The sequence below is a fragment of the Idiotropiscis lumnitzeri genome, chromosome 2 (assembly GCF_059441095.1).
Source record: "Idiotropiscis lumnitzeri isolate Australia: NSW breed Sydney's pygmy pipehorse chromosome 2, RoL_Ilum_1.0, whole genome shotgun sequence".
NCBI lineage: Eukaryota > Metazoa > Chordata > Actinopteri > Syngnathiformes > Syngnathidae > Idiotropiscis > Idiotropiscis lumnitzeri.
The window spans coordinates 5,473,067-5,499,885 of NC_142392.1; the positions used below are offsets into that span (position 1 = coordinate 5,473,067).

Consider the following 26,819-nt stretch of genomic DNA (forward strand, 5'->3'; position numbering starts at 1 on the left):
AGGCAAAAAACGCCTTACTATACATGGTCGTTTTTTTTCACAAAAAAAACGCCTTACTATATACATGGTCGTTTTTTTCGACAAAAAATGCCTTACTATACATGGTCTTTTTTTTTTCACAAAAAACGCCTTACTATATGTACATGGTCGTTTTTTGCCTCAAAAACGCCTTACTATACATGGTCTTTTTTTTTCACAAAAAACGCCTTACTATATATACATGGTCGTTTTTTTTAGGCAAAAAACGCCTTACTATACATCGTCGTTTTTTTAAGGTAAAAAACGCCTTACTATACATGGTCGTTTTTTTAGGCAAAAAACGCCTTACTATACATGGTCGTTTTTTTCGACAAAAAATGCCTTACTTTTTACATGGTCGTTTATTCGGCAAAAAAACGCCTTCTATACATGGTCGTTTTTTTAGGCAAAAAACGCCTTACTATACATGGTCGTTTTTTTGGGGGGCAAAAACGCCTGACTATACATGGTGGGGTTTTTTTTTAGGCAAAAAACGCCTTACTACACATGGTCTTTTTTTTTACAAAAAAACGCCTTACTATATACATGGGCGTTTTTTTGGGGGGCAAAAACGCCTGACTATACATGGTGGGGTTTTTTTTTAGGCAAAAAACGCCTTACTACACATGGTCTTTTTTTTTACAAAAAAACGCCTTACTATATACATGGGCGTTTTTTTCGACAAAAAATGCCTTACTATACATGGTCGTTTTTTTAGGCAAAAAACACCTTACTATACGTGGGCGTTTATTTATTTTTTTTATTAAAAAACGCTTTACTATACATGTTCGTTTTTTTTTTAGGCAAAAAACGCCTTACTATACGTGGGCGTTTATTTTTTTTATTAAAAAACGCTTTCCTATACATGTTCGGTTTTTTTTTTAGCAAAAAACGCCTGACTATACATGGTCGTTTTTTTTGACAAAAAGCGCCTTATGATACACGTTTTTTTTTTTTTTTTTTTTTTTTTTAGCAAAAAACACCTTACTATATATGGTCTTTTTTTTTTTTAGCAAAAAACGCTTTACTATATATGGTCGGTTCTTTCAGCAAAAAACGCCTTACTATACATGGTCGTTTTTTTTAATTTTTTTTTATTTTTAGCAAAAAACGCCTTACTATACATGGTCGTTTTTTTCGACAAAAAACGCCTTACCATACATGGTCATTTTTTTTTTTTATTAAAAAGCGCCTTACTATACATGGTCACTTTTTTTCCCAAAAAACGCCTTACTTTACATGGCCGTTTTTTCGACAAAAAACGCCTTACTATACATGGTCGGTTTTTTTTTATAGCAAAAAACGCCTTACTATAATTGGTCCTTTTTTTTAATAGCAAAAAAACGCCTTACTATACATGCTCGTTTTTTTCGACAAAAAACGCCTTACTATAAATGGTCGTTTTTTTTCGACAAAAAACGCCTTACGTTACATGGTCGTTTTTGTTTTTTTCTCGAAAAAAAACGCCTTACTATACATGGTTGTTTTTTGTTTGTTTTTTTTATTAAAAAACGCCTGACTATACATGGTCGTTTTTTTCGACAAAAAACGCCTTACTATACATGGTCGTTTTTTTTAAATTAAAAAACGCCTTCCTATAGATGGTCGTTTTTTTTTTTTTTTGCAAAGAAATGCCTTACTATGATGGTAGGATTTTTTTTAACAAAAAAAGCCTTACTATACATCGTCATTTTTTTTAACAAAAAAAAGTCTTACGTCACGTTTTTTTTTATTTAAAACGTCTTACTATTCATGGTTGTTTTTTGTTTTTGTTTTTTCGCAAAAAACGCCTTACTTATACATGTTTTTTTTTTTTCAAATAAAAAATAAATAATTTTTTTTTATTTAAAATGGTCTCAATGTCCTCTTTTAACTACTTTCATTATCAAAGTTTGTAATGGTAAAAAATAATAATAAATAGAAGCACACCTATTTGTCTTCCAAATATGCAGCACATCTGGATCAGGGATCTTCATGTTGTCTGCTTGACAGTCCAGGAAGTCAAAGAAGTATTTGACAGCCAGCGGCGCTCTGCAGTTTGGCAGCCCCCAAATAGACCTGAACAAGTTCTCTACAAATGAATGCACTGCCACCTTATAAGATACAGACACACATTGAGATTTTCTTTGGTGTATCTGCAGGAAAAAGAAAAAGTAACTTCCATTTTTTTTTTTTCATTGTAGCACCTTGGTTGAAAGCAGTTTAGTGAGGTGCACTTCCTTCAGTTTTAACTTCTTCCTTTCCGGAGTCTTTCCCTTGTCCTTTTCCTGGTCCACATCGGGATCAATCTGCAGGGGCACTCATGTGTTTGTTATTGGCGAGTCATCGCAAAAAGCTCGCGGTGTACATCATATGTCACAACCAGTCTCTTACCAAGTGGAAGTATTTTCCTGAGAAGTCCTGATCATCTGGAAGGAAAAAATAAAAGTGATTTTAACCACAATTATCGTATTATCCTATTAAATATGACTTTGCATGTCATTACGATTTCTAAGTCATGTTAAAATGATATCTTGGCGCAAAAGAGGACATTGACAGCTCACCTTTCAGACTACTCTGGGGGCTCACAGAAGGATTTTTTCTCGAAAGCACCTTGATTGTAGCTCCATCAGGAACCTCCACACAAAAACAAAGAGGACTTCAGACTTTCCTGCTCGGCGCCTTCCAAACAATCGGATCTGTAATGGATTGTCACCTTGTAATGCTCCAGAGTGTTAAGCATTGTCACCTCCCCGATAACTTGAGAACTTGCATCCACCTCTTCAAGAGCAACAAAGAGTCCCTCCTTTTCAAACTCTGCAACACCACAAAGGCATTATTATTTTATTTTTTTTGTATCGAGCGCAAGTTTAATATATCACACGCACTGCAATCGGTCAGCGAGTTATAATCTACAGACTCTTACCAATATAAACGCTCGTTTGCGGGCCGTTGTAAGGGAATCCAAACTTGTCCTTGAAGGTGGTCAGGATTTTCCCCTTGACCTGCTCCACCGTGTCGCAGTCGAGGGCGAGCACCTCCAGGGGCTCGCTGACCTCGCCGTCACTGCCTACCGCAAACAACACCTTCAGCTTCTGCACACAAGCGTGACAAACGAGCGCGAGGGATGACGTTAAGATGCTTCTTGCTTATTTCACATCGACTTGTTCCCAGAGGACTTTGTACGCTTTCAAGTTTCGGTTCTTTTTGGCTACTTCCTCCTCCCCCTAAGAATAAATAATTTTCCTGAAAATGAACAATTGTAAGCTTGCCATTTGATAGCCTTCATGGATGTTTACGTTTATAAGCATTGTGCAATATTAAACCCTTCTCACGCTTTTAAAGTTTAATTATTGCAATGAATGTTTTTTATTTTTCCAAGTGCTGGAGAAAAGAGACAATTTCCTGGGAAGCGTTTTGTGTGAAAGATATTCCATTTTTAGGGATGTTTCGTACCAGAGAGGTGAAGTCCTGCGCCTGCCACAGCAGCCAGTCCTCGCTGAGCGTGTACAAAGCTTTCTCTGTCACACAGTCCACCGGTCCTCGGGCGATCTGCTGCGTGAGGGCGCTCACCAGAAAGAACAAGTGCTGGCCGACACTCTCCTGTAAACACAGCGGCAGCGGGAAGTGTCATACATTTTACACACGACGATAAAATTAACAAAAAAATAATAATAAAAAAAATCACAATATGGTCATGGTCATTTTTTTTTTTTAAACGCCTTACAATACATGGTCTTTAAAAAAAAAAAAACGGCTAACTATATATGGTCTTTTTTTTTTTAAATCAGCTAACTATATTTAAAAAAAAACGTCTTACGATACATGGTCCTTTTTTTTTTTAAACGCCTCACAATGCATGGTCATTTAAAAAAAAAAAAAAAACCTTACTATAGACGGTCATTTAAAAAATAAAAAAAAACGCCTTTCAACAAGTGGTCATTTAAAAAATAACGCGTAACTATATATGCTCTTTTTTTTTTAAACAGCTATATTAAAAAAAAACAACCTTACGATACATGGTCATTTTTTATAAAAATGCCTCACTATAAAATAATTAAAAAAAAACAAAAAAAACCCGCCTTACTATGCACGGTCATTTAAAAGAAAAAACGTCTAACTATATATGGTCTTTTTTTTTAACAGCTAATCATATTTTTTTTAAAGACGCCTTACGATACATGGTCATTTAAAAAAACAAAACAAAAACACAATCTAGAGGGACGTTAACGTTAACACATTACATCATGCGGCCATATAATATTGACACTCATTGTTTCATTCAACACCAAGCATGTTGAATTTTGAGCACACAGGTTAACAGACCCTCAAGAAGCCGTAAAGGCAGATGGACATCCAGTTGGTGAGCAGCTTCTCCACAACGGACTCGGTGCGGCGCAGCAGCATTTTGGGCTGAGCGGTGCTGTTTTTTTGCATCAAATCCTTCAGCAGAACCTCCATCACTTCCGTGAGATACGACAGGTGGTTGTGGAGCGCCACGGTCAGCAGCGAGGCCAACGCGCACCTACGCCGGCATGGACAAAGCACACAATGATAGTCTGAACGCAAAACAAGAGCAAAAACAACTCATACGGACTTGTCTTTTATGGTGAAACTCTTCTGCTCCTCCACGGCGTGCACCATACACGTAAGGAAGTGCCGGTCGTGGATAAGCTTGGAAAAGGCCTGGCAACACTCGTCGAGATGAACCTTCACAGCCACCTGATCAGAGAGTCACATGAAGGCGAGTCACGGTGCGGCCGACGGCAACGAAAGACGAGTCGTTTGTCTACCTGGCCCACGTCAGCCATACACGACGCCATCAAAGCTTCATTCTGCCAAAACAGGCCCAAAAAGTTGGATGCGTTGCATTAAGCTGCATGTTGTCAGCGTCGATTTACCTCGGGAAAGAAGATTCTGGATGCAAAGTGTTTGTAGTCAAGGAAAGGAATGGCGCCCACGTTTTCCATCAGGTCCGTCTTTTCGGTCTGCATGTCGACAAAACCTGAGAGGGACAAATAAGTGGGTGAGACTGGATTGAACACTAAATTGGACTTGAAATGGTCTTATCTATTAGTCTGTATTATTATTAAAAAAAAAAAAGCATTTTCAAATAAATAAACTCAAATCGCGCTTGAAAAACTGAATAAAATGAAAAGAATTTGGAGAAAAAAGCATTTTCAAATAAACTCAAATTGCGCTTGAAAAACTGAATAAAAGCGAAAATAATTTGTAAAAAAAATAATAATAATAAAAAAAAAAGAAAAGGCATTCTCAAATAAATAAACTCAAATTGCGCTTGAAAAACTGAATAAAACAAAAAAAAAAAGAAAATAGAAAAACAAAGAGTTTGAATATTGCCTTCGAATTGTGTGCGACGCACCTTGTCTGATGTCATTCCGGATGTCAAGTTCCAAGTTTTCCATGCGCTTATTCATCTTCACGGTCAGCTGCTTTTGTTGCCGCCGGTAAACCATCATCACCACTTGAAGTTGGAAAGAAAAAAAAAATGAGCCTGCCTAATTAGCATTGCAAAATTCTTTGCTTTGCTGCGACGAACCAACAATGATGCAAGGTATCAACAGAAGGACGAGCAACATGAGAGTGAGCAGATGGGATGTATTCTGCAGCATGACAGTCTTATCGCCGTAAAAAACCTGGAGGGGGGAACAAAACAGTCAGGTGATGCGTAAAAAGGAAGCGCATCCTTTTTTTTTTTTTAAACCCTGAAAGATTTACCTTTAACTGACGAAAATTCACATCAGGCACGCTTCGAATTTCACAGATGAAAAAGTCCGTTTGGTTGTTGGTGTCTTTGTCCTCCATGACGCATGGGTAGTCTTTGCCCTCATAGACGCCCACGGCCGACACGTCTTTGATGCTCATCTCCAGCTTATCGGACGTTTTCTACAAAATAATAAGCAGCCAAATGATGAAGTTTTTTTTTTTTTTTTGCCGATGCCCGAAGAAGAAGAAGACGGACCTGTATGGTGACGCGAACATCCTCCCCGGTTCGTGTGGGGGTGAAGCTTGTAAACTGAGGGTCGGGGTAATAGGCGATGGACAGCGAGCAGGCCAGCGTTTCATTGGCTACTTTCAGAGACAAACTGCTGGAAAAACTCATCGGAGGAGCAGGCTCAGCTGCAGGTGTCAGGTAAGTCAGATTCTGCCAAAAACACACACGGCTCTCATTGGTCGATATCGCGGCGGGATCCAATCACGTGCCTCTAACTCAATCTCTTCAAAATAACACGTCGTTGTGCAATATATTTTTATGAATATTTCGGAAAAATCGGCGAAACACTGAAGCTGTGAAAAGTGAATCGTGAAGTGGCAAGGGATTAATGTACATTTTTTTTTTTTTTTTTTTTTGCCATCAAAATTACTTTTACAGATTTTTTGTCTAAAATGGCCGCCACTCAAAGGCTTGGCTGTCATTCAATGAGTTAATTACCGCGGCATGGTCCAAAGGTTTCGGATGACGAAAGCAAAGTGAAGAGCGCTTGAAGCGGCATGTACGTGCGTGTGCTCACTCGGTAGCTGCTGTTGGTGGGGACGCTGACTTCCTGTATGGTGTGACTGTGCAGGACGCCGTCCACAACTTCAAGGTTGCATCCGACGAGCGCCATCTTCCTCTTTCCGCTGCACAGCACACAGCGGCGTCAAGTGAACATGGAGCCCAACCTCCTTTCGCAACAAATAAAGAGGTCGCGGCCCGGATTTCGAGATGGCTTTGCAAAGTAGAAGTTAGCCGGGTGATGTAACAATCATCGCTTTCATTTCCGCGAAACAGCATGACAGTGGATGTGAGCACACGGTGTTCTGTCTTAAAAGATGTGTCGCAACCAAGGTTGTTATATTAAACGAAAACTAAACAGATGGTAACTCATTGAAACTGCATTTTACATTTACAAAATGATCGAGAAAATGTGTGGCCATACATTGCGACGAGGTTCGAAAATCCATTCGGGAATTGTCGTTTGTTTAATGTGACGTTGAGATGTCGCAACGTGAAAAAGGGGGAAGTCGTCACTTGGACGTATCGCGCCAGTTGCCCTCTGACCTCTGACCTCAAACCGTTTTCAGCATCGTCTCCGAAAAATAGTTCATTTATCCGCTCACCAAAAGGCAAATTGTTGACTCTTACCTTCTCCAGGTGATGCTTGGCGTCACAGCGGTGCAGGAAGGCGATGATGTGTAGGTGACTGGGCGGTTGCCGTGGCAACTGCCATCTGGGAGGACAGCGCACACACGGACCGCCCCTTTGCCTTGGGTGCCTGGAATGTGGAAGCGCAGGTTCACGCCGGTGTTGTTCCACACGGGAGACCTGAGACAAAATGGAATCGGTATTTATTGACACTTGATGAGCAAGACATACATAAAATATCTGATCGGTGTTATTTATGCCACTCACTCCCGCGGCACGCAGTCCGTGCTGGTCTGGATCCTCACTCGGGTCACATGACTGAGGTTAGCGCCAGACAAAACAGCGTTGTTGTGGCCATGGAAAGACACAACATTGGGGGTGACCGAGTAGATTTTCGGCGTCTAAAGCGGAAACACGCACATTGTTACGTTTTCCTTGGAACGTCATCTGGAGATAACGCCGGTCGAGTTGAAAGTTAGGAGTGAAACTCACCAAAACATTCATTTGGGACTTTATTGTTTGGCAAACTTGATCCTGTTGGAAGACACACACACAAGTGTTAAAAGGAACTGCCAGCTACCGCTGTGAATTATTTCCACATGTGATTTTTACATTCACGACTCCTGCCGTAGCCCAGGAACAGTTGCCGTTCTTCCAGCCGCACCCGACCTCAAAACATTTCTGGCACCTGAAAAAGAAAAAACACAGCGAGACTACCATGAGAGTGATCACGCAATTGGATCTTTATGTAACATTCGTCAAAGTCTGTGTTGTGGCACTCACAAAGCGGCAGGAGGTGAGCCGCTGACATCAGGACACGTCGTCAAGTTAATTCTTTCCATAAAACCCATCAAGCCCAGACGGAATTTCACCGTCACACTCATACCTTGCGCCGTTGAAATGACACAAGGGAGGTAAATAACATACAGGTAGCGTGTTTGCATTCCAACAACGTTGATGCACTAACCTGCGCTCGGAAGCGTGCCGTTCAGGAGGATGCAAGTGCATTGTGGGAAGATGGGCCGAGGGCTGTCCCGGCTGCAAAGCTCGCCGGAACGTCCGGAGAACTGACAGGCGAAGCTGGTTATCGCGTCGCGATCCACCGTCACGTGCGCGCGGACGTCCAACCTGATCTGAAGGAGGCGAGCGTGGCAGTGTTACCAAATAATAAACATTTCCCCCCCCCCAAAAAAAGGGGCGAAAGGGCAACAGACATGTTTTGGTACGCGGCGGTTGATGCGTGTACCTGACTGCCGCTTTGTTTTTTCACAGTGTAGGAAATCCTCTTTCTTTGGTAATCGTCAGGAAAGGATAACCAGTGGGAGTTTTGGCATTCGTTTTTGAACATGCAACTGAGATAAAAATAAATAAATAAATAAATAAAATCATCATCACAATGTTGAGCGGATGAAGACGTCAGATTGCGAACCTCTTTTTGGTGTGACACCACGCGCAGCTCGGGTCCTGCGCCGCCCAGCAGTCGTCCAGCGTTTTGCGGGTGTGGCACTTGGACGCGGGCACGCGTCGCACCTGCGGGGACGACATCCAGCAATAACGCGGCCGCCATTGAACACCTCCACGCCTTTCAATATTGACTGAACACGAACCTGGTTACGAAAGGCCGCGTACACGTGCTTGCCGTCCACTTTGTCCAGGTGCATGCTGGGAAACACTTTGCGGTCGTCTGCAGTCCAGTAAAGCAACGTGGGACAAGTGCTGCGGTAGTTTTTGTCCACACTCAGCTGGAAACAAGAAGCAATATCGTTACGACAAGTTGGCGGTTCAGGTCGACGGTTTGCAGTTAGTTATTGAGACTGAAACGGCCGAGCGTAAATAAAACCTCTGACATTGTGCTCAGCACGTGTGTGCATTTCTTGTGGTCGAGGTCAGCCACAAGCTCGCTGCCGGGGCAGCACGCGAACCATTTTCGTGCCAAGTCGACTTTGTGTGGCGACAAACGTTCGGTGAAACAAACCCATTTGTACGTGGTTATTCGAGACATTTTCTGCACGCTTCCTCTCTCGACATGGAGGAAGCGTGCAAGTGTGGTAAGTTTTGACGTGTGATGTCACATGACCACCGGCGATTAGCATCACTTTTGTTATCAGTGAGTCGGTGACCCATTTCTTTTTTTTTTTTTGCTAAATTAAATAAATAGTGGCTGTTCAGTCGAGCATTTCTGACGAGCTTCCATCTTCTTCATACGTCTCGGTGACGGGCGAAGGTGAACAATTACAAAAAGCAGTCAGGAAAAGCCTCCGAGAAGAGCTACATTTTATTTGGGATTGCGTAGAGGCACATGAGGTTGAATGTGATTTCTTCATGCAGTTCGAACAGGATGTGCAGACTTGTGCAACCACTAACAGTTTTTTTTTTTTTTTTTACTTCCTCTCTCGATAAGCTTCTTTTTTTTTTTTTTAACGGAGTTGGCAAAGGAGCAAATGTTTTGACTTATGACTTATTTCCACTTTCAATGCAGACTCACCTTAATTAGCTGACCGTCCGCTGTCCCAACAAAGACGACCATCCAGGTCCCTTGTATCGCGGCCAGTACGGACGTCATGGAGCTCTGCTTGAGGAGCACCTTCAGTGGCTGCAGCACTAGAGGCTGAACACACACACACACACACACACACAAAGATTAGACAACAGACAGACATAATTCAGCCACATCAAAAGCAAGAAGCCAACTTGTCAGTGAGAGAGGCGATGCGATGAACTAACCACAGTATTTTGGTGCCGACATTTAACGTCACTGCAGAAATCTGGGTCTCTATCCGCTGCGATCGTCAGATTCGGAGTGATGTCATACAGAGCCAGCTGGGTGCTGCTCGGATCGCCATCCACACTGAACACGCCGGCCCACAACATCGAAGGCGGTTCGGACGAGACCGCCGAGGAGGCCACGAGTCGGCTGCCCTTCTTTCCGGGGATGACCAGAGATGCCCCGCGCAGCATTTTCATGGTCTCCGCTTTGTTTTTTTTAACCTCGAGCCATACGAGCCGAACTCTGTTGCCGCCGTCTCGCGAGGGAAGCACGTTTGCAAACAGATAAATGACAGAATGGATCTGAAATCCATCCATGAAGTCCACGTCGCCACTGGTTTTAAATTTAGGGTTGGAGTCGTCACCGGAGTTGGAGAAGATGCCTCCGACCTGTGTGTTATTGGTGTTGTGGAGGTACGCGGCCTCTGAAAATGAGGTGCACAGGCAGTTTGAGGGTTTGCCTTTGCGCTGCTGGATGGCGGTCATAATGTAGAAGTCTCGTTCGCCGTTCTGAACGGCCACCAGAAAGGCCACGGATGCGCTGGCGCGCCAAAAGGGCCCCACCACGAAGGACTGCTCCCTGTGGAGCACCGTGGAGATGTTGGCCAAGGACAGCAGCTCGCAGTAGCCGCACACGCTGGTCACGCTGCAGCTGATGAGGGTTCCGTTCTCCACGAAAGGCAACAGAACGTTGACGCTCAACGTCTCGTTCCATGAATCTCCCGTGACTCTGGAAAAGAGCGTCTTGTCGCCTTTTCCCGTGAGGATGCCTGTCTGGTTGACTGCGTAGACGAGACTCAGGTCGCGGCTCAGCTGGTACAGTCTGGCTTCTGCCGCTACATAAACGGCGTCAGGTGTGGCCACCAAGTGGCGGATTCCCCCGTCCGCGATGAAGCTCCCACCTGTTGCCTCCAGGCACTGACCCACTTCCGTCCAGAGAAGACAGACGAGAGGCGTCGACAGAAGCAGTTGCAGCATATTCTTGCGGTGGTGGCAGCTGGACGTCTTGCATGGCTCTCAGTCTGGAGTGGCGCGTAAAAGCGCACAGCTCGTCACCACAGAGGAGAAGTGGGAGGGAGCACGTGTGCTGGGCGTCAAACATCGAGGCTGTTTCCCCACACGGCTGTTGATCTTCAAAGACACACGACATTCAAATTAAATGCAACCAAGATAAAATAATAGGCAGACATCAAATAGAATATGAACTATATTAAACCATAGGGAATATATGAAAAATATTTGGAATATTCCATGTGGACTTGCAATGTAGTAAATTACACTTGTAACACTTGAAGATATTAAAAGCTAACAGAAAAAAAGCAGGTGTGAATTGGAAGAAAGGAAAGGAGGAGGGGGGCAAAGGAAGGAAGAAAGGTAGAAGGGAAGGAACGAGGTAGGAAGGAGGCAGAATATCATATCAGGTTGAAATAATGGAAGATGCATGAATAAAATAAGTGTGGTTGAGCCAAGGAGGGGGGATGTAATGAAGCAGATATAAAAAAAACATATTTGAGTGAAAGATGTCAGAAAGAAAAATATGACTTATAAATAGCAGGCATCGGGGAAGCAAGGCAAGAGGGAAAAAGGCAGTAAAATAGGCTTCGGTGAAGGACAGACGATACAAAAATGAAAACAACAGAGTGAGGGAAGGAAGGAAGACAGGAGGGAAATATGAAATCAAAATGAAATTGATGTACTCATTTGTACAAACTGTACTTGCAATTGTGAAAAGCACACTTCTGTCTTCTTGTGGTTGGAAATAGCATCGCACCAACTTGTCATCATTTGAATTCGACTTTGGTCAACTCGACTCATCTTTATTTGCGGAAAACAAAAATGAAATATAGTAAGCATTATTTACTGTGAGCGTTTGGAATTCGTCGACAGCCATGCCGCGAGAGCTATTCGCGAGAGCTTTTCACGGTTGAACTACGTATTCGCTTCGAGTCAAACATTTTGACGAAGTTATTATTACTTATAAAAAACAAAACCAAAACTTGGATTCGTCTATTTGTAAAGTATTATCATTTAGCAACTCTAAGTCGAAAACACAAGTGCACGCACCTGCCCGCTATCAATGCCAGAGCCCCTCTTCCGGTTGACAAAACAACACAAGGTCATTGGAGGAAAACTGACCAATCACAATGTAGGACACGAACGACAGTATTTTTTTAAGGTGGGTTTTCCCTGTGTCGTCAATAGCCTCCACTAGATGTCGCTGTTTGCACTGTTTTGGTGGCACTGCAGCGCTCATCACCGCTGGGAACTCCGCGTCTTATATTCCTGCCGGCCGCCCGCTTGAGGTTCATTCACAGGAGCGAGGGAGTTGTTGTTCATCTTCCCTCCGTCCCTTAAACCAACGAGCCGCCCATTCTTCAATCCATCCGTCTAGTGGTGGGACCACAGCTACCTGGAGGGATACTTTAATTTCTGCCCTTTATCCCCTCCCGTGTTCATCCAACGAGATCATCGCTGGCTGCAGCAGTCATTGGTGAGTCCTCTCTTGTGCTTTTATGTCAGTCAGGTTTTCCAAACATGAGTACATCAGCAACGTTGTTCCACTGGGAAGTGTGCCTTTTGTGATCATTGCCATTCTTTGATTTACATTTAGTGGTGTCACACTGATACACTTTAAGAAATAGGCTTCCATGTTGGTTCATTTCTGCTTTTAAAAGGCACAGATTCACAACAGAGAACCAGTTTATGTGCTCCCAAGTTATTTGTTACGGTGTCAAGTCGAGCAGTTACAATTCTGTGTCGCTAATCGACATAACATCTTAGTTTCCATGCTGGTCTCCACACATGTGCATGTGCAGCTCCAACTTATTTCCTCCTCCTCCTCCTCCTCCGCCTCCGCTTCTCCTTCTTGAGTCGTAGGACATAATTGACATTCACAAGCGTCCCTGGCTGTTGCATAATAGTCCACATGTGAGCGGACTACGGGGTCACCCCGCGCATCCCTTGCCAACTGTGCGTTGGCCTTGCTCGCTCATCATTACTGATGCGACGTTGCCGCACTCCAAGTCATCACCGGGAGGAAATGAAGGCTTGATAAGTTAACGATCTGTTATTGGGACCTGGAAGTCGATCCGTGCACTATAATAGGCTGAAGGAATGTAACTGCAATAACACATGTGATGCTTTAACATCAGTCGGCATTTTCAAATCTTTCAGGTGTTCACGTTTGGCGTCCGGCGCGTGTTCTCGGTGCACAATTGCTGTCACAACACAAGTCCAGAGCGCGTGTGTATTTTGATGACAGGGCTGCGGTCGGTTGTCTTTCTATAGCATGTGCTGCAGCAGGTCTCCTCCCATGGTTTGGAAGTCTGCACTCTGTAATCTCCTCCAACCTCAGCACCACCCCGATTCGTTTCTCAGGGCAGCAAAGGCACAAAAAAGACAAACGGGCACCCGGCTGGAGGAAAGAAAAAAAAAAAAAAATGCATGCACTCAGTTTGACAGGACAATTAGAGTCTCACAAGGGAGGTGGTCCACCCAAGGGTAAAAGAAGCGCACTAATTTAAGACTTCTGTAGTTTTGCCAACGTGACCGCTAATCTCATTAATTAAAATTGGCATCCGCACCTAAGTTCTTAAGTTATTTTGATCATCTTCTTATTTCCAGCTGGTCCATTGTCTGCTCACGAAAGGCAGTTCATCATCATGTCATTCTTTCGCCCGGCACTGAACGGAAATGAAGCGCCGATTGGTTTTATGTGCCAAAAGGAACATGTGGCGAGACAAACAGCCAAGGACAATAATCTGTCACTTAAAGGCGACTCTCAATCAACTTCGTATGGAAACATTTGCTGACTCTTTGGAGCTAAAATAATATTTTGCTAAGCTCTATAAATCTTGAGTTCTGCCTGTTATTGTTTCGGGGAAAGTTTTCTTGTCGTCAGTGTCAACAACACGCTGCTTTCTTTTAATATAACAACGTGCACTTTTGTCTGGACGCCAACCAGTTTCTCGGCATTTATCTCCTAAATTAAATTTGCGATTGCTCAAGGGGGGGGGGGGTTGACTTCCATTGGGGATGGCAGCTCGTGCGCGTGTTTGCATGCATACGTGTGCACGTCAGGAAATGTTTGGACGCTGGAAAATGGCAAAACACGTTGGCAGGGAGACGCGCTCGGTGGTGTTTCCCCTTTGCCGCTGCGTGGGAGTTGTTCTCCGACTGCAGAAATATTGTATCTGCTCGCTGTAAAATAAACAGAGAGGGAGCGAGAGACAGATTGTATAAAAAAAAAAAAACAAAAACAAAAAAACGATCAATGGAATAACTGCAGCCAAAAGCATTTTTCTCATCTTATTGATATGAAAAGGACGGCGCACGGCGCAGCCAATTTAATATCGCCGAGGCTATCTTGGGGAAGTTAATTAGGCTGCAGAAAATCAATTAACAGCAGCAAAAGCCGCTTGCCAACGTAGCAGGCATTTAGACAGAAAACCAGGGTTGGTTTTTATTTCACGTACTAATTCACGTGCCACTCCGGATAAACGCAGCACAAAAATAAATAAATAAATAAATAAATAAATAAATAAAACTCATGTTGTCAACAAGTGTAACATTGGGGCTGCTCCAACATGGCCGCGTGCCTACCACGCTCAGCACGTCCATTCATAATAAAGGTAATCAGTCATTAACTGCTCGAGCATGTCAGCTCGACCCCCCACAAAAGCGAGAGAGGAGCACATGGCTGCCATGTATGGGCATGTGTGTGCCAGCGTAATAAGGAAATGATTACAGAAGCTCCCCTCGGTGTGTGTGTGTGTGTGTGTGTCGTGAGTCCCTTGGAGGTTCGTCACTCCCTTTAAACAACATCTATAGGCACTGACGTACTTTATTTTTTTCTTTGTTTTTCATTTTCCAAAATAGAAGCAGAGTGTACCCAGCAACTTGAACAAATTGCTCTTTGCGCTTTCCCCACAGACGTCGTTTTCTCCCCGTGTGGACCGGGAGATGGCCGGTTGACTTGAAAGCTTGCCGATTGGCTCGCCGAGCTTGCCGTCATGGCCAAAAGTCCGGAGGTGAAACTCGCCGTCTTAGGCCGGGCAGGGGTGGGCAAGTCAGGTAAGGAAGGCTGTGCTCTTTTCTATCATCACAATTATGTGAAGACTGCCCCCTACTGGACACACTATTTACATGCTGGCTAGCATGTTTATCCATTTGGCTCTGTGAGCCTCATCAAAACGTTTGCGAATATTTCCTGTCAGCGTTTTTATACCCGGCATAAATTCCGCCCTGCTTTGTTCGCAATTTTAGGTTCCCTTTGAGATTCGCCATGAATGCCTTCATTATGCCCACTTACGTGTCCTTCGAAACAAAAAAGGGTCATTATTGTTATTGGCAATTCAAAACATTCTCCTTCGGCCAAAATAAAAAAAAAAAAAAGGAAAGCAGGACAACCAAGGAGTTCTTGTCCTTCATTTTAGCAGAGTGTAGCAGTAAAAGATGACAATGGAGCCGGAACATCATCGCCCTTGAAATGGCCGCCTTTCGTAAGGCTTCGCCTTCTGCGCATTTAATCCCCCCCAAATCCTTGATAATCAGTATACTTGATTACTGCTTTGACGCGGGCAGGCCAAAATGAGAAAAATGGGTTTAAAAAAAAAAAAAAAAAGTCGGTTTACTTCACATGAATCACTTTGGGGGTGGAGGGGGGGGGGTGCGAAGGGGGTGCGCTCTTGCCTTCCTTCCATCGGTATTTGGCATATCCAATCCAAATAAAGCCGCTGATTGCCTTGCTACAGTGAATCCATCAACCTTATCTGTCCGGTAGATCTTTGCTCTCATCAAGAGCCCTTTTCTCCGTACACGTGCGTCATCAAGCATAAGCCTCTCTTTGCGCCTTCAAAAAAAGAAAAAAATAAGCGCACACACGCAGAGAAGGATGCCGCAGACGCCCGGCAGGTCTGAAGCGCCTCGCATCCCCGGAGATGCGGACAACAATGAGCGGCTCTCGTCTAAACATAGTCGCCACTTTTAGCAGTGATTCGCAGATGCTAATGAAGCGTCCCAAAAAAAAAAAATTTTTTTTAAAAATCAATATTTGAAAATTCAACAGACTTTTTGTGTCTCCAACATTCTTATCTTTAATTCGCCGCATTGTGATCGTTAACGTCATGCCATTGTTCTTTTGACGTCTCTCATCACCCATTAAATGTCATCCGACCAATTTTAAGCGAGCGAGAAGCGGGAGCACTCACCAGAGAATCAATTATTAATTTAGCAAACCGGCTCGACGAAACCCAATGCTCATGTTGAGGAAATCTGTAATGAGATCAGTATCGACGTGTACGAAAATAGACGCCGATTCAGGTTCGACTGTCGATCTTGACGTCACGAAATGTTTTCCTTGGAGTCGTGCTAATGAACAAAAGCCCCCGCTGGCTTCTTGGGGGTCGGTGATGTTTGTGTGTCGTGGACCCCCGGCGGAGACACCCACCGCTAATCAGGAGCAGAGTGGATCAAATCAACTGTGGCTCCTCTGACAATTTGCAGCTGCTTAGTCAGCGCACAAAGACAGTGGCCAATGTTTCTCTCGGACACACACACACACACACACACACACTCCATATGCTCACGTCGACGGAGCTTAAAACGTTTTTTTTTTTTTTTATATTGTGCAATTTACAAATTGTTGAGGCTCATTTCCTGGCTCCATCAAAAAAAAATGTCAGAAAAAAATAAAATAAAAAAAATAAATGCAATAGAATCGACCAAAAAACTAAACAAAAACAAAAAAACAAAAAAACAAAAAAAAACTTGTTTGTGTTCGTTGTTTATGAGCCGCCACGCTGGAGGCGAGCTGATTGATCACACCGTAAAGGAATCTTGGCGTGCTCACCAAAAAGCTCTTAAAAGGCGCTCTCAACTCAAGGCAACATTTGTCTGATTTGTGAGTATTGGCGATTGTCGTGAAACCAAAAGCGGAGGAGCTGATGTTAGAATCGCAGCGTTTGTTTGTGTTGGGTCGCCGGCTCACCGAACGTTGCTTTTGAAAAACATGAATTCAACTTTAAAAAAAAAAAAAAAAAAATTCCCGGGAATTTTCACCACGGCTTTTGATTTGCGTCACTCCTGACTTCATAAAGTGCGATATAAAACGATCGGATTACCAATAAAGTCGCGGCGGGATAAGAAATCCTCACCTGATGTAATCTCCGTCTGCTGTAAAAACAACGGAGGTGTGCGCTTTCATAAAAACACTTTGAGCAAATACGTTTCCTAGCGTGCGTGAGTCGACGCGTGTGCCAGGCTTGTGAAACTTTTCATGTAACGCCACCCCCCCCCGGCTGCGCCCCCCCCACCCCACCATCGCGCTTTGCTTGTCTGAAGGCCAGACAGCAGAACAAAAACAAAAAGGAGAGCGCCAAACCTGTGTCGACGCCACTAATCCTGCTGTTTTCGGTCGGCCACCTTCTGCCTCTGCCTCGCGTGCACGTCCGCCAAATCGGGAAATGTTGGTCTGCAATGATACAAAATATTTTCATGACTTATATTCATAGATTCAATTGCAAATATACCATAAATTATTGTCCCGAAAAAACATCGCACTATAAATTACTTTCAAATAATTCCATGCGGAAAACTCCCTAATTTCCGCTAACGACCCAGGCTAAACCGTGACATAAAAAGATGCAAGGATGAGATAAAAAAAAAATAAAATCCCAAAATGTGCTGCTGTGACTGTAGATCAATTCAAAGCTCCACATTTTGCACTGCGGGCAGTAATGTTGCGAAGAACTCGTTATTCGAGACAATTTACGACGGCAGGGGAACTAAATCAAGCAACACAAGCTGAAGCGGCCTGCGGCAATGCTTGTCATCTCTTGTCAACCACCCGCAAAAAATGATTTCTTACTCGCCACTCTTTTTCTTCTGATCATCCTCGACATCGAGGAAATGACTTTTTTATTTTATTTCTTTGCATTGGTAAGAACATTCCCCCAGCTGCAAATGATGACGCACGAAAGGCAGCGTGCAACATGCGAGCGGGTCTTATCAGCCATCGCGGCGGTTTTACTTTCTCCGATAAGCGACTTGGAAACAATCCCGAGTGGCTTTCAGAGTGATTGAGCGAGCGTCTGCCGCCGAGAATGTTAAGTGTTTTTTATGTCGCTTAATGGCTTGCGCAAGATCCTTCATGAACTTGGAGAAAAGATGACTGCAAGGAGAATTCTCTTCTGTGAGCGTGGTGAGATTTTTCAAGCCGACATGACAATGGGTGGCGCAACGTCGCGTACGAAAAACACGTGTCGGAAAAGCACTGTGCTCCGAAAACAATTTGACACGGCCGCCAAATGCTGCACTTGGTTGCCATGGAAACTTTGCATATTTGCATTGCATTCACTGTATAACAACTCGGCGTTATGATTAAACGTCTGTGAAGCACTCAAACGGTTGTAAATCTCAAATTTGACCATTTTTATTTCTTATAAAAAGCCTTTTGCATTACGTGAACGTGAAGATTGCTCTATTTTCAGGAAATTATTTATTGTTAAGTTATTTCATTTGCAATGGATACTTCTTCAAATTGGGCCCAATTCTTTTCGGGATGATTGTTCCAATGTGAAAACGACGACTATTCATCCCCGAGATAGCCAAAGTGACAATTCAAAGAATGAGCATTTTTTTTTTCCAGTCACAACTTCATAATAGCTGCGCGAAACATAAGAAATCCCCAAATGGATTGTCCGCCTCCACGAAGGTGTGGCGCTCGACTCGGCTCAAATGGCACTGTGGTGCTATTGTTGGAAAGAAAAGATATAAAAAAACAAAATGGGGACAAATAATCCTAACGCCCTTCCTGTTGTAACCTCCGGAATGTGAGCTGTGTTTATTGCTTTTTTTTTTTTCTCCCGAGGTGTGAAATCAATGAGGACTCCAGTGTCCCATTTTCCAGCGCCCTTCCGAGACCTTGGTTATTATTTGCCTGTGGAGCTGCTCAAAAGCACGCCGGAGGGGAGTTTGTCTGACTTTTTACCTGACCCGTATTGGATTGCATTAAAGACACAAACATCGGCACTGTGGTTTCAAACCTCGTTGTATTGGAGAGGGAAATAAATAAATAAATAAATAAATAAATACACCACATATGGCCAGCTCTTGTGAATGTTACGCAAACTCAAATAATTCTTTTTACTTGCGTATGACATATGAAACATATTTTGCTCCCTACACAAGTTCAGTTGTATTTAACTTTAAAATTGTCAACTGAATCATTCACACACAGAAAATAAAAAAAATAAATAAAAAAAAAAGTCATGTACTGTGCATTCGAGCCAGCATGCGGTGAAATTCCGCGCCCGGTTTGACATGACTGAATCAATTAGCAGCCGCGCTCGCCGGCGCTCGGTTTGTGGTCTCATATTGGTTGGAAAAAAGTCAAAGCGCCAAAGCGCTAATCGTCAAATAGCTGAGACGGCTAATTGGCTCGGCAAGCTTTTAGCGAGTCCTTTTCCGTAAGCTCTTCGCGGGGTGTCATCATGCTTTCTCACTTTATGGCCGTTGACGAGAACCACAAATGCGATGTCATAAAAACGTCTCGAGAATCTTTTTTTTTTTTTTTTTTAATTAAATACAGTGCAGTGTGTTCTTACAAGGGCTGCCTGGGAGGAAAAAACACAAAGTCTGACTATCTAATCTGAGAGGGGATCTCGCTCCATCTCCATTTGATATTGGCTTGCTCGGACTCCCAACATTTTTCTATATTGTGAGAAGTTTGCCGTTCTGGACGCAGACGTGCCGCAGGGGGAGGCGGCCGGTGAAAGGAACTCTGGGAAAGCTCTCCGACGGGGAGCCGGGGGGCCTGACCTCCTGTTCAGGAAGCGGCTTTGTTGCTTTTGTAGATGATTTGTCTGGGCTGTCTCTCGAGCGTCGGCGTCATCGCGACCCCTGCAGTGAAGCGGCGATGTTTCCGCCGTGCAAAATCTATGACTAAAAGGACGACGAACTGATGGAAAGGATGTTTAGGTCATTGCCGGTGGCATTGATTGAAATGCTTCCTGAGGTTTGCACGTCAAATTGCGAGGTCGTAAATCATGACCATAAATCTCCCCGCTTTGTTTGTCCCGAAGCGACAACAACTTTGCGACTCAACGGCCCAAGAAAAGCTTTGTTGTGTTTGCAATGTTTTCATTCCCCGTGGTTACTATCTCTAAAATTGCATGGAAAATAAGCGGTAATATTTTTTTGTGTCATGGTTTCATTAAAATTGCCGTTCAGGGACGGGTCAAATTCAATCCGGTTATTCGGAATGACCCCAAAAATATTTTGATGACTTGCAGATAGTTGGACGCCGTTTTAAATTGCAAATCCATACAAGCAAGACACCATGCTTCACTCGTTCAATCCATAAAACATACATAGACGTTTTCAAAAACGTAGTCGCCGCCTCCCAAAGACGTATTTATACGTCTTAGCCTTTTTTATTTTATTTTTTTTACGTCATAGCTCAGTGTTTTTAGCATAAGAGAACAATATTCGGCTGGTCTCGCAAAATCGGTTAAAATCCAGAAAAACGCTGGAATTGAGGGGTTTCCTCTCGGGTAAATTTCTGGGATTAAATGTAGTTCATAATGGCTGGTGGAATGCGCTCTGCTCGAACCAAAACGCAGCGGAAAAACAAAACCAAATCAGGGTTTACAGTTCCAAACCATGGTGTGGTGGAAACTTGCTTTCACGCCACACTTCAAACGCGACGCAAGTTTGAGCTGCATCTGCAGACTGGACGAGTCACAGAAAGCCTTGCGATTTCACCGCAGCATTAATTAAGTGCCATGGCTCGGTATAAATTAAGAGTCGAGCATTGGCAGCGGATGATGCGCATCCGACCGGCGATAGCGTGCACTTGTTACCCCGCTGCGATCCTTTCGGGAATCTGGGCCACGATGTTCATATTCAGGCCCGTCAACAAAGGCTCCTCTTTTCCATGCCTATACATTTATTCCCGCGGCGGTGAAAAGGGGGAGATAATGTTACGTCTAATGAGGAGCGGACCTCACACACGCTCGGTTGTTCCGCCTCGGTGGAATCCAGGCCACTGCAGCTGGGCGGCGGTCATAATATTAGGCACACGTGCTAGTGGGATGCAACACATCACGTGTCGTGATGCAGCACATTTTGAACTGGGGCAAAGCTCCTCCCTGTCTGCAAAATGACAAATTGAGAGGACGAGCAGCACCGCTATGAGTTCCATACGAGTGCAATGAAACGTGGCAGAAGCACTGTGGCCGACACAAAGCCTTTTTCTCAATCCGTCCCTTTTGGCTACTTAGGAGCTAAAAAAAAAGAAAAAGAGAGGCCCGCTCATAATGGATCGTAGCTGGAGCGGCAAAGTCGCCTCATCGTCGACGCAAACATACCTGAATGCGTGGAGTCAAGTGGACCTCTCGGGGTTCTTTTAGGAGTCACTCAGGCACATGACAGCTCCTGCGGGATGACGCGGGGAATGAAAGCGTGAGCACATGCCGAACGCTGCGCAATGACCGTAAACAACAAGTGATATCATATGGATTTGTTTTTAGGAGCATATCATCTCAGGAGTAATGGTAATAGAGTGCAGTCCAATGTCAAGTTACTGAGGACGCCCCCTGCTGGCCTTTAGAGGATACAAGTGTCGCCATTTTTTATTGGAATTTTAAGGAAGAAATTCAATTATCCTTGCATTTTAATGATAGAACAGTGGCTTAAAAAAACATAGTAGCCATTTTCAACACTTTAGATTTGTCAATAATTTGTTAAAAAAAACAACAAAATAAAACATGAAATTTACCAAATTGTGACAAATTGTTATTTTTTTTTTGCATCCATAAACGGCGGCACACAATGTTGCCTTTTTTTGAGTAGCCTTTTTTTTTTCGTATTTTATTCATCTGAATGCCTGAGTATGTCGAACAAATCCAATTAAAAATGTTTTTTTTTTGTTTTTTTTTTTATTTTATTTTAAAGAGGCATTACTGCTTTTGGATTCATTACAAGGACAAACTCGATTAGGGCTGAATTGAAATTGATGTGGTAACGTGGCGACTTTTGAAGTTAAAAATCTGCAATTTGGGGAAAAAAAAAAAAGCTAAAATAAAACCTCCACTTGGTTTCGTTCGCTCGGCGCCACACACATTATTTACAATTTAAATTGCAAAGGGGATGCGAGGGCGAGGGCGGCTGGCAAGGCCGCCGTGGCGCAGAGCATCTCCAGGTAATGATGTTTGGCCTTCACACTCTACCCTTGCAAGTTTATGAGGCGAAATAAATCCATGAAAAAAGGCGCTTGCGCCCTTAACGGCAGCGGGAGAAAACTTGTTGGCGGACCACCATTAAGAAAATGAGTCACTGGACTCTCGGGTTGGTGTCTTTTTTGTTTTTTTGGAGAAATGAGGGAACACCCGAAGGTGGGCTGCTTAAGGCTTTCGCTTTTGGACTAGATTGCAGATTTTATTTTTTCATATTAAATATAATGCTGTGTCCAATCTGTCTTTTTGTTGCAGCGTTGGTGGTAAGGTTTTTGACTCGACGCTTCATCTGGGAATACGACCCAACTCTTGGTAAGAGATTGCTATGAGAAAAAAAAAAAATTCAATTAGCTTTAATTGCACGGTAATTAGCAGTTTATTGCCTTGCCTGCGTTTATAAAAATATAATCTCTTCCGTGCTCCTCAATGTGCTGTTCATGCCAATTAAGTAAGCGGCACATTTGTACTCTGCCGGTTTCTTGCAAAGAAATGGAAATTTCACGTCGCGCATTGAGGGCAGAATTTTAGATCATTGCGGTCACCGAAGGAAGTCCGGTATGGACGCTGAGTGCTTCCTTGGTTACCACGAGAGATAGTTTGAGGAGCGTAATGGGAATAAGAGCACTTTGGAGTGCGTCCAAACATTTTGTCAGGAAATCAGCAAGAAATTCGTGATCACTCCGAGCGCGTTTGTCTTTCTGATTTCTAATTACTTTTTTTTTTTTTTATCCTGTTGAACTCACTTATGCAACTCCCGATTGTGCACAGAAACTTGAAAACAAATATGGTGCAGATATTCTTCCAGCCTTGAAGCAGAAGCGCATTTTAAAAAAAAAACAAAAAAACACGAGAGCACCAATGACATAACCGCGTTCGGCAACCTTTCTCGAGCTTTCATTTATACCGAAGGGGAACGTTGCTCACCAGCACAGAGATGGTGGTGGCGCGTAAACACGCCGGGCGCTGTCGGCGGCCGGCAGAGTGATGGCTCTAGAAATAGGACGCAAGCCCCAGAGTCTTCTCAGCCTCCAGACGAACAAATAAATCCCCCCCGCCCGCCCGCCCGCCGCCCGACTCTTGTTGACATCTCACTGACGTCACCGGAGGAAAAGCACCAGCGACTCAAAGGGGGGTCGATCATAACACGACTTGAACCGAAAAATAATGTTTTTTTTTTTGGGTTGTTCAAAAGATCCGTCACAAGTGGTTAAAGTTGCTGGCCGCTCAAGATAATCGTGCAACTCAAACGCCATCAGCAAGCAAAGTTCTTCTTGTTTTCGACTTTGACCCCGCGTGATATTTTTGACAAACCCCCAAAATTCATTTCTTTGTTCCGATACCAAACGCATGACGCACTACAGCCGCGAAAGACAACAAAAAAAAAAATTGAGCGTACAATCACAATCCGCCCCCTCCCCCGTTTGAGATATTTAACGCCAAATCCCGGAACATTCTCGATATTACAAGGGGACTTTTGTTGACACAGATGTGCTTTTACAAGCGGGTCAATTCAAGCCGATAGCTTAAACCGGAATTAAGAAGCTTGAATCCTGCTTGTTCGCACTGGCCAGAGGTGAAGACGCGGTTATTGCGCATCAACAATGAGTAACTCTTTCAGCAAACACAATCAAAGAAATTCCACGAAAAAAAAAAAAAGACGTATCGTTTGTGCCATACAGAATCCACCTATCGCCATCAAGCCAATATTGACGACGAGGTCGTCACCATGGAGATACTGGACACAGCAGGCCAGGTCAGACGAAAAATGACAACACTCGCAAGGAGCATTGAGCGGTCTCCCATGGTTAACTCCGCCTCCCTCACGTCTCGTCCTCAGGAGGACAACCAGCAGAGGGAAGGTCACATGCGTTGGGGCGACGGCTTCGTCCTCGTGTACGACATCACCGACCGGGGGAGCTTCGAGGACGTGGCGCCGCTCCGGAGTCTCCTGGAAGAGGTCAAGAAGCCCAAGAACGTGCCTCTGGTCCTGGTGGGCAACAAGTGCGACCTGGACCACGTGCGGCAGGTGACCACCGAGGAGGGCGAGCGGCTGGCGGCCGAAATGGCCTGCGCCTTCTACGAGTGCTCGGCGTGCGCCGACGAGGGCGGCGCCGTGGCCGAGGCCTTCCACGAGCTGTGCCGCGAGGTGCGGCGGCGCAAGGCCGTGCAGGGCAAGGCCCGACGCCGCAGCTCCACCACGCACGTCAAGCAGGCCATCAACAAGATGCTGACCAAGATCAGCAGCTAGGGGGGGGGGGGGGCACTCTCGGGAAGAAGGAAGAAAAACATTTCTCATGTACAGCAAACGTTCACTGTTGATTGTCTCCCAAGCGGACTCGATGGGGCTGCACTCGGTCGGGACTCATTTTTCACCCAAAAAGTGCAATCCATCATGCCTTTGGTGCACACTCCCTGAAAACGATAATTAACCGAGCGGGTCGATTCCATCGCGAGGGACGGAAATAGACTTTCCGACTGCAGGTAGATAACATCGTCACCTAATGGATGGATTCATTCTCGGAGGTCGGTCGCATTGTTCATCCGTCTCCATAAGTGAGTCAGCGCATAATTGCGATTGAGCATTCATGACGACCAAACAGGCGGGCGCTCCGTGTCATATCTGTGGGAATATCGTATGCGGTACACGTGTGTGTCGAGTGTTACGTCAGCAAGGGTCAGTTGGGAACAAACAAACAAAAAAAAAAAAACATGATTATCAATCAAAAGAAAGAGCGCATAGCCATGAGCGCAGTGGCGCCTTGAGATATGAATGACCTGACTTAAGAGCTTTTCGAGATTTTTTTATTTGACTCGGACTCAACTACAACCAACAATTATTTTAATAATCAATTAATCCGTCCATTATTTTGACGATTAATCACTGAATCTGATAAACCTAAATTAATGATGATTTAATCCCCAATTTGCTCCATAACATCCCTAAAATTTTGATTATCCGTCTGATTCCATGTTGACATTATTTATGAATTCGATCACAGACTTAGCTGTCGATTAATTGTAGACAGACAATATAACCGCATGGTTATATTGTTTGATAACGATACGAAGAATAGCTCATAAAGCAGAATCTTATCTACTTCCACAACAATTGCAACTTGTATCACAAGGCGCCACTTGATGTTGCGTAGGACAAACGCTCAAAATGTCCTGAGAAACAATCCCGTCCATACTAACTGACTGTCTTCGACAGTTCGTAAGCCTTAATTGAGCACTGCCGCTGCATCACAGCTGACATGGACAGTCAAAGTATGTTTTAAACCCATGCGGGGGTTTGTTTTTTTTTTTTTTCTGAATGTGACCTGTCGAAATGATGTGTGCCCTTAATTAAAAACGAGATGCACTGCACACTGATATCTTGCTGTATGTTCGGATATTTGAATAAAAAAAAAAGGCGCTGTAAAATATCACATTTAGATAATGGCACCTTCCACTTCACATTACACACTCAGAACTAATTAGCAGTGCAAGAGAAGAGAAAGAGAGTCCGATTTTGACATTTATGTTGGAAATATGTCTTGAGGGAACCACTTTAACATTTAAAAAAAATATATGAGAAAATGGACATTTTTAGTTGGGCTGAATCGAATTCTAATGGTTTCACGCTATATTACGATTTAATTTTTTTTTTCAAGATCATTTTCCACAAAAGCGGTGAAAAAAAATCTGTTACACAAAAGAATATCGGATTTATTTTCGATTTTATTTTATTTTTTTTGGGGTCTCATATAGGTTTCTCTTACGCTGAAATAAAAGCAACATAAAATCAACAGATGGTCGAAAGCGCGGCGACGAATCATCAATGACTGAGTGGCGAATGAGTAAAAAGAACTCTCCGCAAAAGTTGTCGCTGGCATCACGGTTTGTGATTTCAGCTGGCGTTGACGTCACGAGAGGGGGCGGGGGGTGAGCAGGAAGCGCGGCTGTCCCTCTTTTTGTTGTTTACGTGAATTATTTTATTTATTTATTTTTTCATGGAAGTGTTGGCTTCAATGGCGAGAATGTCACAGCACCAGAGTAAAAAAATAATAAAATAAAATAAATACGCTGCATGACATTCTCAAGACGAACACGACGCGTGGGACGTGTCTATTTGCTGGACACCAACCATCCCTCTGCTGATCTCATTAACGTCTTCCGCGGACAACAAATGTCTCCGGTGTGCAAATAAGCCCCTTGTGGACTTGCAAAAAGATTCATCTGGCCGTACTTCCTGTTTGTATCGGCGCTCATGGGTAAAATTAGCTCCACGCCGATTTGGGCACACGTTGATAAACAACCATGAGATCGCTCTGACGGACAGACGGCGGGGGATTGGGAAAACAGCGAAGATATTTGAACGTGCAGACAACGTAATCCCAGGAAGATGATAAAAAGTGCTTTCCTGTGGCGTTGATTTTTTTTTTTTATGTTTCCCTCTTGATGGCATTTTTCCATTATGAGACAGAAAGAATGGAATTTGAGTTTCCTAGCGAAAAGGAACTAAAAGCCCTGCAGAGAAGAGTAAAGTTCCCCTCATAAACATTTTCACTGTCCTTTTTTCTCTCTCTCTTTCCAGCTCGTACAAACAACACATCGTTCTTCTTTAAGCAGCTGACAACATGTTTTAAAGTTGCGTTTACTTCCACGGCATCACTTTAGAACGCAACCTGAGC

The 26,819-nt window shown here is 43.8% G+C and overlaps 3 protein-coding genes across 5 annotated transcripts in view; 1 reads left to right on the plus strand and 2 right to left on the minus strand.

The window, feature by feature from the left end:
* plxnc1 (plexin C1) overlaps positions 1-12,019 on the minus strand; it is a 50,164-nt gene extending 38,145 nt beyond the window's left edge. Inside the window, exons 1-28 of one of the 3 annotated variants that reach the window (XM_088288841.1) lie at positions 11,975-12,019; positions 9,869-11,041; positions 9,630-9,752; positions 8,752-8,886; positions 8,574-8,674; positions 8,391-8,496; positions 8,112-8,277; positions 7,928-8,030; positions 7,757-7,832; positions 7,637-7,678; positions 7,412-7,545; positions 7,145-7,324; positions 6,531-6,639; positions 5,981-6,163; positions 5,737-5,904; positions 5,558-5,654; positions 5,381-5,482; positions 4,899-5,002; positions 4,791-4,832; positions 4,595-4,719; positions 4,324-4,522; positions 3,454-3,600; positions 2,924-3,092; positions 2,714-2,814; positions 2,562-2,634; positions 2,392-2,426; positions 2,205-2,306; positions 1,948-2,111 (exon numbers count right to left, since the gene is read on the minus strand). In XM_088288841.1, coding sequence (XP_088144967.1) covers positions 1,948-2,111; positions 2,205-2,306; positions 2,392-2,426; positions 2,562-2,634; positions 2,714-2,814; positions 2,924-3,092; positions 3,454-3,600; positions 4,324-4,522; positions 4,595-4,719; positions 4,791-4,832; positions 4,899-5,002; positions 5,381-5,482; positions 5,558-5,654; positions 5,737-5,904; positions 5,981-6,163; positions 6,531-6,639; positions 7,145-7,324; positions 7,412-7,545; positions 7,637-7,678; positions 7,757-7,832; positions 7,928-8,030; positions 8,112-8,277; positions 8,391-8,496; positions 8,574-8,674; positions 8,752-8,886; positions 9,630-9,752; positions 9,869-10,888 — 4,106 coding nt within the window. In that variant the 5' untranslated portion in view covers positions 10,889-11,041; positions 11,975-12,019. Of the gene's footprint in view, positions 1-1,947; positions 2,112-2,204; positions 2,307-2,391; positions 2,427-2,561; positions 2,635-2,713; positions 2,815-2,923; positions 3,093-3,453; positions 3,601-4,323; positions 4,523-4,594; positions 4,720-4,790; positions 4,833-4,898; positions 5,003-5,380; positions 5,483-5,557; positions 5,655-5,736; positions 5,905-5,980; positions 6,164-6,530; positions 6,640-7,144; positions 7,325-7,411; positions 7,546-7,636; positions 7,679-7,756; positions 7,833-7,927; positions 8,031-8,111; positions 8,278-8,390; positions 8,497-8,573; positions 8,675-8,751; positions 8,887-9,629; positions 9,753-9,868; positions 11,042-11,626 lie in introns of all 3 variants that reach the window. The other 2 variants (XM_088288839.1, XM_088288840.1) reach the window with 2 other exon arrangements.
* Positions 12,020-12,189: 170 nt separating this feature from the next.
* On the plus strand, positions 12,190-25,512 carry rerg (RAS-like, estrogen-regulated, growth inhibitor). Its single transcript, XM_088289105.1, has 5 exons — positions 12,190-12,401; positions 14,843-14,983; positions 22,402-22,458; positions 23,826-23,899; positions 23,984-25,512. Exons 2-5 carry the CDS (start codon positions 14,923-14,925, stop codon positions 24,392-24,394), a joined length of 603 nt encoding a protein of 200 aa, XP_088145231.1. The 5' UTR covers positions 12,190-12,401; positions 14,843-14,922; the 3' UTR covers positions 24,395-25,512.
* The window catches only part of syn3 (synapsin III), a 54,176-nt gene continuing 44,666 nt past the window's right edge, over positions 17,310-26,819 (minus strand). The window contains exons 14-15 of the mRNA XM_088289103.1: positions 21,280-21,346; positions 17,310-17,381 (exon numbers count right to left, since the gene is read on the minus strand). Coding sequence (XP_088145229.1) covers positions 21,325-21,346 — 22 coding nt within the window. The 3' untranslated portion in view covers positions 17,310-17,381; positions 21,280-21,324. The remainder of the gene's footprint in view (positions 17,382-21,279; positions 21,347-26,819) is intronic.

Bases quoted from the DNA above. Each gene is read 5' to 3' on its own strand.
- rerg (XM_088289105.1), top strand. From the start codon at position 14,923: ATGGCCAAAAGTCCGGAGGTGAAACTCGCCGTCTTAGGCCGGGCAGGG. The intron at 14,984-22,401 runs GTAAGGAAGGCT...TTTTTGTTGCAG, and splicing joins GGCAGGGGTGGGCAAGTCAG to CGTTGGTGGTAAGGTTTTTG. The intron at 23,900-23,983 runs GTCAGACGAAAA...TCTCGTCCTCAG, and splicing joins TACTGGACACAGCAGGCCAG to GAGGACAACCAGCAGAGGGA.